This window comes from Chinchilla lanigera, unplaced genomic scaffold (assembly GCF_000276665.1).
Source record: "Chinchilla lanigera isolate Chin_1 unplaced genomic scaffold, ChiLan1.0 scaffold00048, whole genome shotgun sequence".
Taxonomy (NCBI): Eukaryota; Metazoa; Chordata; class Mammalia; order Rodentia; family Chinchillidae; genus Chinchilla; species Chinchilla lanigera.
In genome coordinates this window covers 4581488-4595320 of record NW_004955449.1, presented here as the reverse complement: position 1 = coordinate 4595320, position 13833 = coordinate 4581488, and the positions used below count along the sequence as shown (strand labels likewise).

General features: G+C 36.5%; 1 protein-coding gene across 1 annotated transcript in view; it reads left to right on the top strand.

Annotated features, from left to right (window-relative positions):
- Ubr3 (ubiquitin protein ligase E3 component n-recognin 3 (putative)) overlaps window positions 1-12207 on the top strand; it is a 190361-nt gene extending 178154 nt beyond the window's left edge. Inside the window, exons 38-40 of the mRNA XM_013518691.1 lie at window positions 8567-8776; window positions 9282-9421; window positions 9710-12207. Coding sequence (XP_013374145.1) covers window positions 8567-8776; window positions 9282-9421; window positions 9710-9827 — 468 coding nt within the window. The 3' untranslated portion in view covers window positions 9828-12207. The remainder of the gene's footprint in view (window positions 1-8566; window positions 8777-9281; window positions 9422-9709) is intronic.
- Window positions 12208-13833: the final 1626 nt, after the last annotated feature.

Here is a 13833-nt window from a genome sequence, read left to right as displayed (position 1 = left end):
CCCTCCTCACCCCTCCCTTCCTTCCTGAAGTTAAACACATGGCCTCACACATGCTAAGTGTCCATTCTAGCACTGTGCTACACCTCTGCCCCTGTTTATCACATTCTTTTTTAATCAGTCTAAACATAGCTCTGCAGAGCAGATTTTATCTTCCTATACTTGGGATTGAAACTCTCCCACTGAGCTACATCCCCAGCGCTAAAATTGTTTGTATTTGTTCTTAGATACTGATTCCTAGAAAGTGCCTGATGAGAGACTAGTCATCTAATAAATACTTGTGGAACAAGTATGTGAAGGGGTGATGTCATTGGCGGAAAAAAACTGATGGAAAGGGGACCAAGTTTCAGAAAAAGCAAGAAATTTTTATCTTTCCTTTTAAACATCAGAGGAGCAATAAAACATCAGTATTTCAGAAAGATATTAGATAATTTATAAACATTGAAATGAGTAGTAAAGGAAAGAATAATTTAGGTAATAAATGTCTCTGCTTTGTTTTTCTTCTTTTTTAAAATACTGAAATCTTTTTTTTTTTTGTCTTTTTGAGACAGGGTCTCGCTATGCAGTTCAGGCTGGCTTTGAACTCACTTTGTAGCCCAGGCTGGCCTTGAACTTGCAAGGATCCTCCTGCCTCAGCCTCCCGAGTGCTAGGATTACAAGCATGCACCACCATGCCCGGCCTACTGAAATCTTTAAGAAGATGCCATTTTATACTTTTTTTTTTCTTTTTTTAGAGAAAACGAAGGGATCCATAGGTGCTCAGTGGTAAAGCATGCACTTAGCATGCAGGACACGCTCGGCAGCCTCTCCCCAAAGAAAGGGAAATGGAAGAAGTTAATTAAACCTTGTTATTAGGTATAAAGATCTTTTTCCTATCTAGTGACGTCTTTACTCATAGATTATACCTACCTAGAGTTTAGAGTTCTGTTTTTTTTGTCTTTAAACCTGGCAGGAATGTCATGGGTAAGAGATGGATATAACTGGACCACACTATGAGAAAAAGTGAAGAACACACTCAGAATTTCTTCCTAATAGAGCTTCCTTTACTGCTTGTTTTTTCAAGCACTTTCACAGCTCTTGAAATACAGGGCCAGGTGGGACTTGGGGAGCCTGGGTGTCTTTCGTATATTAAATGACATTGAATGGCTTCCCAGCGGACCTTGAGCTCTCCCCTATGGTATTTTGACTTTTCACCAGCTCCACTGGACATCTTTGTCTTGTTCCTGATTTTAACGTGAAAGCTTTCAGTTTTTGACGATTTAGAATGACGTTAGCTGTTGGTTTGTCATAGGTGGTTTTTATCAGATTGAGGTAATGTCCATCTATGCCAATTTTCTGTAAGGTTTTTATCATGAATAAGTGCTGGACTTTATCAAAAACTTTTTTTTGCATCAGTTGAGATGATCATGTGATTTTTGTCTTTGGCTCTATTGATATGGTATATTACATTAATTGATTTGTGTATATTGAACCAACCCTGCATTCCTGGGATGAATCCCACTTGGTCATGGTGTATAATCTTCTTGGTGATTTGTTGCATTCTTTTTGCTAGTATTTCATTGAAAATTTATGCATCTATGGTCATTAGGGAGATTGGTCTGTATTTTTCTTTTTTGGTTAGGTCTTTCTCTGGTTTTGGTATCAGGATAATACTTGCCTCCAGGAATGAGTTGGGGAGAATTCCTTCCTTTTCAATTTCCTTAAAGAGTTTGAGAAGTATTGGCATTAAATTGTCTCTAAATTTCTTGTAGAATTCAGCTGTAAATCCATCAGGACCTGGGCTTTTCTTCATTGGCGCGTTTTCTATTACTTTTTCAATTTTGCTTGCTGATATAGGGTTATTCAGGATTTTTATATCTTCTTCATTCAGCTTTGGTAGTTCATATATCTAGAAATCTGTCCATTTCCTCTGTGTTTTCCATCCTGTGAGAGTAAAGATTTTCAAAGTAAGTACTGATGATCTTTTGAATTTCTACAGAATCTGTAGTAATTTCATCTCTTTCATTCCTTATTGCATGTATTTCAGTTTTTTCTTTCCTTTTTTTAATAAGGTTGGCTAGGGGTTTATCAATTTTATTTTTTCAGAGAACCAACTCTTCGATTCATTAATTCTTTGTACTGCTTTTTTAGTCTCCATAGCATTAATTTCTGCCCTGAGCTTTATAATTTCATGCCTTCTCTGGGCTTTTGGTTTGATTTGTTCTTCTTTTTCTAGAAGCTTAAAGTGCAGCATAAGATTGTTTATTTCTTGTTCTGTTTTCCTGAGGTAGGAATTCACTGCTATAAATTTCCCTCTGAGTACTGCTTGCATTGCATCCCACAGGTTTCTGTAAGTTGTATATACATTTTCGTTTGATTGTATATAGTGTGTAATTTCTCCTTTGATTCCATCTGTGACCCATTGATTGTTCAGGAGGGTGCTGTTTAATTTCCATATGTTTATGGAGTTCTTGCGATTTCCTTTGTCATTAATTTCCAGTTTCATTGCACTATGGTCTGATAGTATACATGAGATAATTTCAACTCCTTTGCATTTCCTTAAGCATGTTTTATGTGCTATCATATGGTCTGTTTTAGAGAATGTCCCATGTGCAGCTGAAAAGAATGTGTATTCTGATGCTGTTGGGTGGAACACTCTGTACCGGTCTGCTAAGTCCATTGTTCACATGTTTGGTTTAGTTCTGTTATTTCTTTGCTAATTTTTTGTCTAGTTGATCTCTTTGTAACAGTGGGGTATTGAAGCTCCCTGTTATGATTGTGTTGCTGCTTATTTCATTTTTCATGTCAAAATTTGTCTTATATACTTGGGTGCTCCTGTGTTTGGTGCATAGATGTTTATGATTATTATCTCTTCCTCTTGAAGTTTTCCCCTCACAAGTATGTAGTGACCTTCTTTATCTCTTTTAATTGTTCTTGGTTTGAAGTTCCCATTGTCTGTGAACAGAATAGCTATCCCCGCTTTTTTCAGGGTACCTATTGCATGGAGTATTGGATTATTTTTTTGTTTTGTTTTGTTTTTTCCGGTACTTGGAATTGAAGTCACAGCCTTGTGCTTGCCGGGCAGGTGCTGTGCTGCTGAGCTAAATCCCTAGCCCTTCATAGAGTATTGTTTTCCATCCTTTGATTTTCAGCCTGTGAATTTACTTTTGAGTTAAATGTGTTTCTTGTATACACCATATTGTTGGATTTTGTTTCTTGATCCAATTTGCCAGTTTACTTCTTTTGGTTGAATTGAATCCGTTTACATTGATGGTTATAACTGATATGTATTGGCTTATCTTTGTCATGTTGTTTTCCTGCTATTAGTTCTTCTTGTTTCCCTCTGTTTAATCACTTGCTCCACTTGATGTTTCCTTTCTGTAGATGTTCTTAAAGTTGTGGTCTTTTTTATCTTTTTCTATAATATCTGTTAGTACTCTTCGTAGGGTTGGTTTGGCACTCATGAAGTTCTTCAGTTGATCTTTATTGTGAAAGTACTTATTTCTCCATTAAATTTGAAGGATAGTTTTGCAGAGTACATCAATCTGGGTTGGAAGTTATTTTCTTTCAATACCTGAAATACTTCACTCCAAGCTCTTCTTGACTTGATGGTTTGTTTTGAGAAATCTGCCATGATTAGGATAGGCTTTCCTTTATAGGTGATCTGTTTCTTTTCTCTAACAGCTTTTAATGTTCTGTTCTTTTGTTGAATTTCTGGGATCTTGACCAGTATATGTCTGGGTGTAGATTTATTTTGGTTATGGCTAGTTGGAGTTCTATATGCCTCACTTACTTGAATGTCCAATTCTTTTTCCATGCTTGGGAACTTTTCTGCTATTACTTCAGCAAATAGTCTTTTTATGTCATTTGTGCAGGCACCTGATGTTTTATTGATACCTATTAATCTTACTTTGTTTTTCTTTGCTTTGCCTTGCAGTTGTTGAATTGTTATATCTTGGTTTCTTGTTATTTTTAAGAGTTCCTTCCTTTCATGGCCATTCACAGCAATGCTGTCTTCAAGGTCTGAAAGTCTGTCTTCAGCTTCATTCAAGTGGTTTTGCCAGCTTTTGATGGAAGTTGTAATTTCCTGGATATCTGTTTGAATCTGTTTCATGCATTCCTGTTCTTTCCTATACTGTTCACTTAAGGTTTCCATTAATTTACTATGCTCCTCTATTTTTTTTCCTGTATCTTCTTTAGATGTGCTAAGCAATTCTTTCATTATTGTTGTCATTTTTTTTTTTTTTTTAACCTCAGAGATTATTTCTGATCTGATGTCTTCTACAGCCTGATGGAGTTGTTTCTTTACTTCAGCTGCTATCATTTCAGAAATTTCAGGTGTAGGACTTCCAAGCTCATCTGTGTCAGTATCTCCTGGACTTGTTCTAGTCGGGTAGAGGTCTGAGATTGCATTTTGCGCCTTTGTTTTGTCATTTTCAGAGATGCCAAAGTTCCCTGGAGCTCAGCCTTACTCCCAGGATGATGTTGTAGTAGAGGGGCAAGGACACAAAGGTCCCTGGTGCTCAGTGTGACTCCCTCGATGGTGTGTGTGCGTGTGGGGGGTGCAATCTCCAGTGCTCCCACAGTTGTATGTGGCTCAGCTTGGCTCCCACTCGGAGGTTCCCAAAGCTGTCCAGGTTTTAGCCCTGTTTCCACCGGGCTGTAGTAGTGGGTAGGTCATGGTTACCGCATCTCCATACACTACCACTGCCCCTGCTGGTTCCCACACCAGAGTTCCTGAAGCTGTCTAAGGTGCAGTTCAGCTCCAACCAAGGGGAGGAGGGGTGAGAAGTGGACCCCAGGTCCCTAGAGCTGTCCAGGTTTTTACCTGGCTCCCAAGTTCTTGTGTGGGGCAGCAACAGATCACTGGAGTTCCCAAAGCTGTCTGAGGTGCAGTTCAGCTCCAACTGGGGCAGGGGGGTGGACCCCAGGCCCCTAGAACCGTCTGGGTTTTTGCCTGGCTCCAAGCTTGTGTGTGTGTGGAGGGGGGCAGCAGCTCACTGGAGTTCCCAAAGCTGTCCCTCTATCTCTTTTTTTTTTTTTTCCTTAAAATTTAGTAGAAAACTTTAAAAGATGAAAGGAGACAGAAATGGTTTCAGGACGTAAAGACAATAAAATTGTAAAAGGAGTGCTTGGCAAAAAGTAGAAGCCAGTAAGATCCAGTTTCCTTTTCTCCTCTACCTGGCCTAGAATATCGATCAAAAGCCTCCTCTGAAACGTTTCCATGCTGTGTTCTCTCATCCATCCTTAGCCTGTGTGCCCTGATAAGTTAAGAACAAGTCTACATTTTAGGAGAATGACTATGAATATGGATACTGGTGAAAAATAGAATTTATCTTTTAAAAATTCTTCATCTTTTTGTAAAATTGAGTGACAGGTATTTATCTCAGAGACAGAATAGTAGACATTTATTTTTACTAATGCAGAATTTTTGCCAGTTATTTAAATGTGCCCCCTGCTAGCCTACATTTCCATTCTTGTCCTTTCTTTACTCTGTTCTGTTCCTGACCCTGACCCTGGCCTTAGGCCAACCAGATTCTCTTTCCCAGGAATTTAAAATTTGAATAGAGATGTATATTGATACAAGCTGAATAATCCAAAAGTACCAATGGTGGATAGCTGCAAATTATTGCTTCTGGATTTTTCTGTCAGCTGGGATTCTTTAGTTGGCTACAACAAAATCTAGTTCTGATTTTATGTAAGGAAAATGAAACAAATGTAGAAAACAACTGAAAAAGCAAGATTTGATGGGGGGGTACTGGGTAACTTGTACAGCTGAAGAAGCACTGAACTGCTATCTGTTGTGAAGAGAAACCACAAAGATCTCTGACCTGTTTTCTTGGAAGTGCTGTAACTGGATGATTCAGCCTCAGCTACTTTCCTTTCTTCCAAGTGTGTGCCCGATACTCAGATTCCCAGGAGAAAAAAATCTGATGGGCCTGACTTGAATCATGGACACCCCTGTGAGGCTGGGTAGGATCTTGTGATTGGAACCATATGGAAAGGTGGTTATTTTCCAAAAAAGAACTTATAATGCTGTTATTATAGAAGCAGAAGAGGATGAAAGGCAGACTTTAGAAACCAACAGACTAGTAGCCTATTACATTGTTACCTGCCCAGCACAAATACATCCTTCTTGTTCAGAGAGTTCCACTTCTTCCACTGTCCAAAATGGTACAACCATGCCATTTACAAATTCAAATGCATTAATGATTTTTCAAAATAAGCAGCCTGCGGTAGCTTTCAGTATTTACACACTGGGGTTCCCTGCATCTAGATGTCTGTTCTACCTCTGATTTGTCATACCTAGATGTTCCAGAAAATTTTGGTTAACATTTTGTCACCTGAATTCAATAGTAAGACAAAGAAAAAGTATGAAAATGAAAATATGTGGCCCAGTAAACAAGAGAATTTGTAACCATATATGACTTTCTTCTTTCACCTTTTTTGTTTACTACGTCAAATGATTGGGTTTGTTTGATGAAGGACATTACCCTAACTTTGTTCTGAGAGTGCTGAGCTTCCTGTTTTTGGTCCTGTCTTGCTTGTATAAAGTTAAAATATTTTTGAAAAAATATTTCATATTTCAAGCTTGGTACGTGGCAGGAATGGCAGTTGGAGGTTTTAAGTTCTAAAGTACTCCTATCATTTATATGGTAATGTTTTTATTGTTCTTAGTAGGAGTATCAGTCCCTCCAGATGATACTGTAAGACATCCCCATTTGTTCTACTGGTATGAAGAGCCTGTAATGGTCAGATGACATTTAGATTCTAATTCAGGACAATTATTATCATATCACCTGATAGATGATAGTATATAGCTTTTTTAGGTATTAGAACTACAGAAGAGTCCAGTATATTAGAGAAGCAGAAATTTCAAACTTAAGTTTTTAATTGCAAACCAAATTTTCACACCAAGTAATTGTGAGAGGTGCCCAGTCATTTTCTATCTCCTGGTTCCTGTGCCTATACATTCCAGCCTTGAGAAAGATCACCCATATATACTGGCTGCTTAGAGATATATACCTCATTATGTAGGCGCACATACCTCATTCTGTAGGCGGTTTTTTCCCCCAGCTGGTGCCGTCTAAAAGTTCATCAGTGCAGCAACTCAGCATTTGGAAGACTAGTAACTTTTCAGATGTTTGAGTATATGTTATGATCAGTGAATCCTGTGGGCAGGCATCTGGTGCCTTATGTCTCTCTTTGTAAAAGAAACTCTTGAACTGGAGACTGTGGTAGAGACCATGAAGTAATACACAACTGACCTATAATAGGTGTCAAGTTCAGTGCAGGAAAAGTGCAGGCCCTTTCACCCATGGAAGGGTTCCAGTCAACCTGTTACAGAATGAGTCCCCTCACAGAATCTAAAACAGAATGTCATCTTTGGGGTCCAGGGTTGGGCATGGAGTCCTGGGAAGTGGCACATTATAAGTCCACATATTGCCCTTATCTTTGCTTCCATGGCCACCTTATCCATGAACTGACTGACAAACAGCAAGCTAGCTGCTTGTCTATTCTTTCTTTGGACTGAGATAGTTGGTGCAGATCAGACAAAGCTGTACGAACTGCCTGTTATTCATATAGTTTCTAGATAGTGACTCACACTGCATTTCATCTATTTTAGGTGTAGAGTAACATATAAAAAATTTGATACAGCCGGGTGTGATGGTATATGCCTATAACCCTAGTACTCGGGAGGCTGTTGCAGGAGAATCACTGTGAGTTTGAGGTCAACCTTGGGTTACAAAAGTTCTAGGTCAGCCTGAACTACATAGGAAAACACTGTCTCAAAAAAAAAAAAAAATAATGCTCTTTCCAGTATTTTTATACAAGTGCTACAGTACAAGTAGTAAATCAAGTACACTCTGCAGAGAAATATAACTAACTCTGTTTTTTCTGTTTTCATACTTTAAGCAGTAAATTTGCATAAAAATAGTAGCCCCTTGTATCCACAAGTGCTTATCTTAACAGTTTGAGGTATAATGCATTTTCATATTCTAAAAAGGAAAGTCTAAAATATTAAAACAAATAATGAGTTATAATTATGACTTTCCCCTAAAGAAAAAACTGATGAATTGTTTGTCTGAGAAAGGCCAAAATACGGTTTTTAAAAACTGTAGAACAGTTTGAAGCTTTTGCATTAGCCATATTTAAAGACAAATATACCCAGATTGTTTCCATGCATGATTAGAAATAATTGTTTTTCTTTTAAAGTAATAAGAGGTTTACATAAGGTGTTTAATCTGAAATACTACATCTGTTGAAATTATATGAAAATAGAGGATAGTAATTGTTGAAGTCCTGTTTTTGTCATGTATAAGATGGAAAAGAGGTATATTGAGAAAATAAGTCATATTCTTGGAGACAGATTTTCCTTCCTTTAAAAGAAAATTCTTAAGCTTGGTGGCATATGTCCACAGTCCCAGCTACTAGAGAGGCTGAAGCAGGAGGATTGTGAATTTGAGGCCAGCATGGGCGATAGCAGAGTCCTATCTCAAAAAAGAAAAGAAAAATCCTTTCTAAAAATAAATATTTTGTGTTAGTGTCTTAAATACATAGACCTAATGGCTTTTTTTGGATGTTTTAGGCCTTGCTTATCCAGGAGTCAAGATGGAAGTTACCACATCTATTACAGTTGCCTGAGAATTACAATACCATTTTTCAGTACTACCACAGAAAAACCTGTAGTGTCTGCACCAAGGTTCCTAAGGACCCCGCTGTCTGCCTTGTTTGTGGTACTTTTGTGTGCCTGAAAGGACTTTGCTGCAAGCAACAAAGTTACTGTGAATGTGTATTGGTAAGCAAGAGGAAACAGTACAAAATTTATAAAAACTCAGATCTCTTGGAAATCTGATGTATATTGTCAAATCAGAGCATCACAGTTAACTAGTGTTTGAATTAAACATACCGATAGTATATAGAAAAATTGTGTTCTATTTTTTTAATCCAGTAGAAGGGAAAATAAAACCCAAGGTTGTGGGTAAAACCTTTCTTAAATGCAATTCCAGTTCTTCTATTTTCTCTTAATTTTAATGGTACATTTAAATGTGCTGTGAAACAGCATTCTTCTGTGCTGTTGGGAGTGCTAGCTGTTGAATTAGCCTGGCTGTTAATTGCTCTTCTAGATAATACTCCAGATTTTTCCTAATGTGTTAACAGTAAATGGTTGTAAATTTAACATAGATGAAATTTTACGTTAAAATTTTAAATATCTTATTAGGAGGCATTTAGTTAAGATGCACTTGATTTGTCTTAAAACCCGTTTGATTATAAAATGAATTGATATATTTTAAATTTTTTAGCATTCTCAGAACTGTGGTGCTGGAACTGGGATTTTCCTTTTGATCAATGCGTCAGTGATTATCATTATTCGAGGTCACCGCTTCTGCCTCTGGGGTTCCGTGTATTTGGATGCTCATGGAGAAGAAGACCGGGATCTGAGGTAGGATCTGCGTAGACTCGTCTGGGTATTACGGAAGTTCGGTCAGTAAAAACCAGTGTACCATTTTGGGCCTTATAGTCATGATTTTTAGAAAAATAATAAGTTATAATGATCATTAATTTAGAATAATTGCCAGTTTTTCAGATATTTAACCTATAAACATGTTGAGGAAACATGAAATAAACCAAATTACTGATATTTCTGCCATAAGTACTTATTTTTAAAAATGTATATGAAATATTCATTGTATTATGTTATCTTTAATACTTTTTTCTCTTTTTATTCTAGGCGAGGCAAGCCTCTCTACATTTGTAAGGAAAGATACAAAGTTCTTGAACAGCAGTGGATTTCTCATACTTTTGATCACATCAATAAAAGATGGGGTCCACATTATAATGGACTATGACTTACCACCTCAGCATTTCATTGTATCATTTTCATTAGGAATTTATTTTATCAACAATAAGCTTTAACTTAATTTAGGGGATTAATGCTTTCGCTGAAGGAAAAAAAGAAAACATACATTATGAAGCCTTTTCAAAATTAGGTGCTTGGTAATCACATTAATGGTGTAATAATTTTTTTAAAGTATCTGGAAAACTTAACAAATAAGTTGAATCATTCTTTAGTGGTCATTTTTTTAAGTGCACAATTAATAAAAAGCACAATGTGTCCACAAAGTCATTCAGAAATGATTCTCCCAACAATGCATATCAGCTATTTATTGACACTTAGAGTGGGTGTGATTTATTTGAAGTTTTACTGCTTCTTTCTATCTATGTTTTAATTTGCATCTCCTAAACATAATGCATCTTTTTTCTCTGCCATTCTTGTGTTGATTTGAGACTTTTGCTGTATGTAATAGAAAAATGTAAAACATGATTTATGTGAAATATTGTATAGTAAAAGTTGGTCTAATAGTAGAACTTTAAAAATTTTTCTTATTGTGAGGATCTGTTAAAAGTTTAAGGCTTTGCTGAAAACTTAATTCATTCTCAGGAATTTCATAAATATTTTCCCCAGGTAAATAATTGAAATAGCTGTAAAATAAGTAGATAGCTGCTGTTAATATAATACAGTACATTTGGGGGAAGTATATGTGTGGTTGGGGAATACTTAAAAGTCAAAGTTCTGGGGTTGCAGATGTTGCTCAGTCGTAGAGTGCTTGCCTGGCATGCACAAGGCACTGGGTTTGATCTTAAGAACCAAAAAAAAGGAAAACAAATCAAAATTATTAAAACTTGCCATTTCATTTGGAAGAATTATTAGAGGTAGTACCGAATAGATTTTTACTATAAAATAAAAAAGTTTTAGAACATACATGTGGCAGATTTTGAGTCTGTGCATGCCCACCTTTTATTACCAACAAAGCTTTTGTTTATATGATTGGATTGGAAATGCTCATACTTCCCAACAAGTGAACCATAAGTTTTAGAACTTCCCTATCAGCTCAAGAAGTTCAGCTCTATTGTATTCATGCAGTGTAATCACTGTTATTTCTGCATGGTTTCCTAGAAGAGAAAAGAAAAATGTAGTGATGACCCTCACAAATGAACCATGCATCCGCATTCTTAGAAACTGCTGTGAAAAGTAATCTATGTTCGTAGGGTTTTTAAACCAGTAAGAAAAAGAATGATTGAGCTCAAACCCACTCTAGAATTAGGAAAGGAAGATTACAGAAAAGCATGTTATATATTGCTACTAAATTTTTATTTCAAATGATTCAGTAATTTGATAATTATTTCGTACATAGTGTTTATCAAGCAGTTCCTGGTAGTTTGGATTTCCATGGCTTGTTACATGTAAGAATAAGAAATGTCTAATGATAAAATATAAAAATAACATTAGATCCATGTTTCAAAATTTCTTAAATGACATGACATTATAGAATATGAAAATGAACATTAAGTGATGGGTTTGCATTAAAATAGGGAAAACAGAGCAGTACATATTTAAGTGTGTTCAGAACATCAAAAAATTAGGCATTCAGTACAAGAAAATACATGGAAATAGCTTGCTATTTTTGTATACATTTCCAAAATATTAAGGTAACTTTCTGTAAAACTAGACTGATCCTGTTTGACTAAATCACTGTCCTTTCCAACACATTGCTACTTTTTTAAATATTGTATCATAAGTTCAGCCTGTCATATTTTTTGCATTGCTCATTATGGATACCAGACCATTTGTAAGTGTGGTTGAAGAGCAAAATGCTTATTTACATCTCTAGTAAACACTGTTACAGGATTCATGAACTTGAATAATTCTACAGTTTGAAACTCTGATACTATATATACATGGTATAATGTATTCAGACTTCGATTAATACATATTTAAAATGGAATGTTTTATGGTTGTGCATATGGATGTGAAGTGAAAATATTAGCCTTAACTTTAAAATTTGGGTATTTGATAGTGTTTATTTTGATATTGGTGAATTAGTCACCAGTAAATTTTAAAAAAGGCACTTGGTTGAAAATTGTACTTGAATACATACATGCATGCTGCTAAACTAGAACTTTAATTTTTCCCCATAACTTTTATAAGTCCCATTTATAAACCTACTTTTAAAAATAACAGGTCCAAGTTAGAGTGATGTGTGTATATTATTCAAAAAAATGTACTGGTGTGATATCTTGTATGAATGATCATTTAAATACAGTACATTACTGTAGAAACTAAATCAACCTTTATAATTAAGCAGAAATTATAAACTAGGAATAATCAACATTGTAAGATATGTTAATAAAAACCTACTGTCATTTGGTTTGTGAAAAGTCCTTAAATTGTTTAATGCTTTATGTTTTTCTTTTTTCAAAGATGTTGACAATAATATATATGAGTGAGCATGGCTTAAAAGATCAAAGAATAACATAACTCTTAGTGGCCTTAAGGGCGAGTAAGTATAAAAGGTTTGCTTTATTTTTTGCCTTGTACTTGCAGAGCAGGTTTTGTCTTGGTCTCATAACATGAAGCCTTTGCTAAGATGTGTGTTTCTGGTAGAGGAAGAAAGAAATGGATGTGTAGATCCAGACACTGATGTGGTGGTCTCTGCTTATTTCTGAAAGTTTCCAGCTAGACTTTGAAATATAAAGTGCTTCATGATAAATGTTTATTTTGAGTAGTCTGTGGTGTTGTTTGAAGTGACAGTTCTCATCTCTGCCCCTCCATCCTGAAGCTCACCAATTAGTTATCCACTAGGAATCTATTTTGATTCTCAGATTTTTCATTTGGTTCTGACATTATTGATTTCTGTAACTTAGAAAAATTGCAGACCAAAAGCACTGATGGTTTGGAGATAATAACAGTGTGGAAAGAGATGTGGCCCCAGACTCTGTACCATCTCCAGAGTTGTATTGCTGACCCTCACATTCCTGTTGTTACCTTGTGTTTTAGGTCTTATGGGGGGGGGGAAGGCATGGTTTTAGCCACTAGAATCAAATCACCAAGGCAAGGTGGGCATTCACTGGTAGGTATGCATGATACTTGATGCTTGTGAGACAGCAGACGACCTGTGAGTGTGTCTCGGTCCTTCCTGTTGACTGTACATAGGCCTTCCTGTATGGCCTTACAATCTGGCTGGATGGTATCAAGCACTGCTTGGTTCATTTGGGATCATCTGGAGTGGACAGGATGAATGCAATGTGGTTATTTCTCAGTTTATGACACTTCAAGCTCTCTATTAATCAGGCACATCAAGTATGGCAGGGCTATTACCTGCCTTCCTACTTTGTAGTAATCAAGTAGCAGTGGGATGAATGTGCTCCAGTGGGTGCAGCACAAGGATAAGGCACAGTGAGCCTTATATAGATTTGCCTGTCCATGAATTAATGTATGATATGACTGTACCAAATTGATGAGGGAAGGCCCAAGAGCACAGCAGAAGGAGTAGGTCAGAAGCACAGTCAGTAAAAGCACAGTCAGTACAGGGCAGGGAAAGGGTATGCAATGTGGACCAAAAGTATAAATGTATAATTTTTTTTAGAGTTGAAGATATTGCCACCAGCCCCCCTGAAAATACTCCCCCTCTTCGAACACACTTACCCCATTGTTCTTGCCACTCTCTGAAGTGGTGCAGGAAGTTCACTTTCATGGCTGTCTTTAGTTGTGCAGTGTGGCTGCCTCAGTGTCCTGAGTCAATTCAAAACATTTAGTTTTCATGGTCATTTTGGCTTTGGGGAAGAGCCGGAAGTTGCACAGTGCCAGATCCCATGAATAAGGTGGATGAGGACACACATGTTTTTATTTGACAGAAATTGCCATAAATGTTTGATAAACATGCTGTGATAAAAAATACAGTGAATGTTTAAATTTTAAAAATGTAATACAGTAAAAGACACATTGCCATTTATATTTCGCAAAATACTCCTTGTCATTTCAAGCACAGTTATCACTCTTGGCAATGCTTCTTT